At 33.5% G+C, this 4,938-nt stretch overlaps 1 protein-coding gene across 1 annotated transcript; it reads left to right on the top strand.

Moving 5' to 3' along the window:
• Positions 1-3,293: 3,293 nt before the first annotated feature.
• On the top strand, positions 3,294-4,354 carry LOC122032429 (protein LURP-one-related 10-like). The gene is made up of 3 exons (XM_042591721.1): positions 3,294-3,581; positions 3,672-3,887; positions 3,973-4,354. The coding sequence occupies exons 1-3, from the start codon at positions 3,336-3,338 to the stop codon at positions 4,204-4,206; spliced, it is 696 nt and encodes a 231-aa protein (XP_042447655.1). The 5' UTR covers positions 3,294-3,335; the 3' UTR covers positions 4,207-4,354.
• The last annotated feature ends 584 nt before the right edge of the window (positions 4,355-4,938 follow it).

Genomic DNA, 4,938 nt, shown 5'->3' with positions numbered 1-4,938 from the left:
ACAATTATATATATATATATATATATATATATATATATATATATATATATATATATAAATGTTCTTCCGGCCTGATCAAACGAACGGATGCATCTTTATTTACGTACGAGAGTTTCAAAACACTTTTTTTTTCCTTCTAATTTAGTAGCATCTACACAATTTGATAACAGCTAGCTAACATATAATTTGATAGTATCTGTAGGAAATTAAATTAAATAGCTCCTATTATATAATTGTGATTGAAATGTTTTCAGTTAATAAGATTGTTCTAATAGGTTTGGATTTGATATGTCTCATCATCCCTAAGTTGATAGCTAAAATCGGTAGAACATATGTGCCACATAGTTCATCAATTTAATCTTATCTATCAAGGCTTAATATCATCAATTGTTGAAACCTCCCTTTGGGACCAACGTAACTATGTTGGACCGTTGGGATAACAAATTCTACCTTTTTATTACAACAATTGTCCAAACCCTTTTTGGATGTTAACGTTCCATTTCCAGTAAGAGAAAGAGTAAGGTCAAGGTGAGTATATGGAAATCATTTTGTTTTCTTTACATATGATATTAAGCATACAATCATCTTCTATGATACATTAAATATGAGCACTTCAAATAAATTGTAGGCGAACTTTTAAAGCATTTACAAGTCTTTAAATAAGAAAGAAAATAATAGAACTCAAGAGGATAAATCATAAAGAGAATTAAATGAGTTGAAAATAAGAGTGAATAACAAGATTTGTAAGTTGTCTGTCTTACTCTATTATCATCTTTAGGACAAAATAGTGTTTTAAATTCTATATAGGTGCAAATAAAGGTGAGATAGGGCATAAGAATTAGAATCCTTCCTTCCCATCCCATCCTACTTCACATGAGTTGATAAAAATTGGCATAAATATAATTAGAATTAAAATATATATCATAAACTTAAATCATAATTCCACACTTATCCTCCATACATATGTCATTTTTTTTAAATCTAATTTTGACCCATTTGTATTATAGAGAGGGGTTAGACAAATGGATCACATTCTCTTCCTTTTGTTTTTTTATTCTATTTCATTAATTTTTTTGATAATTTATCAAAGGGCGTACTTAGATTTACGAATTGATTAAAAGACACATTATACTTTGATATTTACCAAAGGGCGCACTCAATTTCTACTCTTTCTCATTCTTCCCCTTCATCATTTGTTTCTTCACTTTCCTCTCTCTCATGCATGCAAGTTCTTTTCTTTTTCTCTCTCAAATCCACACGGTCTCTCTTCTCTTTCCAGTCTCTCTTCTCTTTCCTTTCTCTTTAGGATGCATGCATGCAAACAAACATAACGGGATTAGAATTTAGTGTATTTCTTTTGTTAATATTTTAATACCTCTAGAGAAGTCAAAATATGTAATAATGACACTGCTGAACTCCATACATCCTCAGAAATCCATAAAACATAAAATGGATCCAATTTGAGGTCTCTAAGTCCATCAATGGATTTTGGTCAAAATTTACTGATGGACCTAGAAACCTCAGATGGGATCTATTTCAAATCCTATGGATTTCTGAGGTTGCAAGGAGTTCAATGGTGTGTCCATTGCATATTTTAGTGTCTTCAGAGGTGTTGAACTATTTTAAAAAAAAATTAACTTAATCATGACTTCATGGGCCTTATATGGAATATATTAGGCCCAACGTGGACTTGATATGAATGAGTTTATGTTTTAACTAATTATTCCGATAACATTTCAATACCTCCTTAGATGTCGAAATATGCAATGGATAGTATCGTTGGACTCCTTATAACCTCATAAATTCACAAGACCTGAAATGGATCAAATCTGATGTCTTTAGGTCCACCAATGAGTTTTGGTCAAAATCCACTAATGGACATAAAGACCTTAGATTAGATCAATTTTAGATCATGTGGATTTCTGAAATTACAAGGAGTCCAACGGTACTATGCATTGCATGTTTCGACGTCTCTAGATGTGTTGAAATGTTATAAAAAAATTAACTAAAACATAAATTAATTCATATTAAACCCATGTTGAGCCTGCTTACATACATGCATGATGATATATACAAACCCCTTGTAAAAATGCTAAATTTGCCTGCTTATATTGAATGTTAAGTAGTGCATATATATATACCTGCTTATATACACCAAGATATTTTTTGTATAGTGCATATATATATGAATGTCTATATTTTGTATATTATTGTTAATGGCCATTGTAGAAAAGGAAAATTAGTGTATTGTGTTTGTTTTAAATTTTGTGATATATAGAATGTTTTACCCTCCTACCATTATATCTCCTTGTCTATTGTAATATGTTTCATAAAACTCAATAAATTTTATTTTTTTCTGAATTGATAGATTTTTGATTATATAAATCAATCCTCTATGAATGGACAATATAACTGTTCGACAGACTGTTGGATTATGTGATTTTATTAGTTCAGCAGAAGTTTCTCTTCCTTTTGAATTATTTATCAGACTAAGGTAAACCATTCTGTATTGTGAGTGCTCAGCTTTCTAGCTATTAACATCACTAATCATGTTTTTACGGCTCTAGTTTTTGTATATATAATTTAGTAGCATCTAAATGCAATTTCATACCATAAAATTAAATAACATCTCTTATACAATTGTTGTTTAAATTTTTTTCGATTAATGAATTGGTTTAATAGGTTTGGATTTGATCAGTCAGTTTGTAGATAATTAAATTGATGAATTGAGCTGACATAGAACCTCTAGCCCTCCTTGATCAAAACAGAATTATTATCATCTCAAAATTTCAATCATCAATTATACTCTACTCTGTTACAATCTTAGCCAACGAAAAAAGATTTGACAACGTATTTACCAAAAGTCTCTGTTTCTCAAACTTCTGTACTCTCATCTCATATTTCTTATGTTTCTCAAATATCTCAATCATTTCTTCTATTTCTTATGTGGCAGTTCATTTGTGCTTATAGTCAAGCCACGGAGCAGAAGGTGGCAGGAGGCGGAAGCTCATCCAAACCAATAGGAGAGAGATCGAACTTCGAAGAGAAGGAAAGTTTGTTTACCAGAAGTTTTCCGAGTTTGCAAGAAGCTTCAATCCAACTCCAGCTACCTCTCCTCTTGGAGTACGCAAACAAGAAGATAAGACGAACGCCGGAACGCGCAATTGAATTTTCAAAAGCCACGCTGACTTGAATTCTTCCTGCCTACTGATCGTGTCTACGTTCACGTTGAGATCTTTATTTAACAAGGATGGACAACACACGACAGATCTCACCATTAATTAATACCGATTCACAAATCCTTCACGGAGGGGCTTGTGCAGCAGCAAACAACCATGGCGGAATATGGGCAGACCGCGAGACATGTTGCGCCTGCCGAGCTGGTGGCCGCCCGGCAGTTCACCGTCCCGTACGCCGTCAATTTAACGCTCGCCAGCACTGGCGGTTTGTTCTCGAGCGACCTTTACAAGGTCAAGGACACCAACGGCGACGTGGTGTTCAAGGTGAAGGGTGTGTTCTTCAGCAGCCGCCGCCTCCTCCTCGACGCCGCCGGCACCCCTCTCCTCACCATGAAACCGCAGGTACGCACAAGGTTAATTTCATCATCGATATATTTTTTTTTTTTTTCCCCTTCAAATTACACTCACGAAATTGGTTCTTGTTAACTCCAGGGATTTAGCAGATGGAGAGTATTCAGAGGAGAGAGCAGCAGCCCAGACGATTTGCTGTTCACCGTGCGAAAGTCCAAGATGTTCCGGCAGAAGGACAACTTTGATGTTGTCTTGGCCACCAACACCGACGAAGCTGCCCCCTGTGACTTTAAGATAATTGGACGAAGCAAGGAATGCACCATTTGTATTGGCGAAACTGATGAAATCATAGCCAAAGTAAGCATGCATAAACACATAGAATAAAGTTTTTTCTTTTCTTTATCAACTATATTAATTAATTAATTAATTAATTAAACTGCAGATGCATCGCAAGACTGCATTTTTTGCAAGGGACAAACTAGAAATAACTGTCAATCCCAACGAGGATCTCGCCTTCATTGTATCGTTGATAGTCATTCAAGAGACGGAGGCAAATCGTCAACATGATGATCTTCATCATCAGCATCATCTTCATCATCAGCAGCATCTTCATCTCCATCATCAGCAGCATCTTCATCATCATGTTCTCCATCATCATCATCATCATCATGTTTAATCGAATACAGCGACAGCGATGCAGCTTTCTCAATGCGTGCAGCAGCTATGTGAGGAAGGAGGATGTTAAGTGCATAAATGAACGTCTATAGCTAGAGGATTATATTGTATTTGTTTATAATTTTATGATATATAATTCTCATTATTGTTGCCTATTATAATATATATTCGTTCTCTAAAACTCAATAGATTTTATTTCTTCTGACTTAATAAATTTTAATTATATTAATCAACAAGTGGACATCATTTACAAACGAACGAGATCAACTTGTTCAATCATAAATCTCATGTCGTCAATTCCTGAGAATCGATCCCTAGCTATTATACAGAGATGTCATATACCCATCATCTGCGCTACACCCTGGGGGCATCGAGCTTTTAATTCAAACTTGACTTGAGCTTGGTTCGAGTTTAGTTCGTTTAGATGTTATAAGCTCTCAATTCAAATGCTGTTTGATTGTTTGAAACTTTTATTTGTCAAATTTATTATTGAGTTTGATAATTTAAATTTATTTTATTTTATTTTATTATTTATTTAACATATTAAAAAGAATTTTATTAATAAATATGGTTTGTGAACATTATATCATGAACGTTGTTCACAAACGTTGACGAGTTGAACACATATATGTTTAGAATTGTTTGTTTAGCTTAATGAGATATTCAAATTTATTTGTTTAATTAATTTTATGTATATTGAACGAATATAAATAATCTCTTATCAAATCGAATA

The sequence above is a fragment of the Zingiber officinale genome, chromosome 11A (genome assembly GCF_018446385.1).
Source record: "Zingiber officinale cultivar Zhangliang chromosome 11A, Zo_v1.1, whole genome shotgun sequence".
Lineage (NCBI taxonomy): Eukaryota > Viridiplantae > Streptophyta > Magnoliopsida > Zingiberales > Zingiberaceae > Zingiber > Zingiber officinale.
The sequence above is the reverse complement of the archived record's forward strand: the minus strand, read 5'-3'. Positions and strand labels throughout refer to the sequence as shown.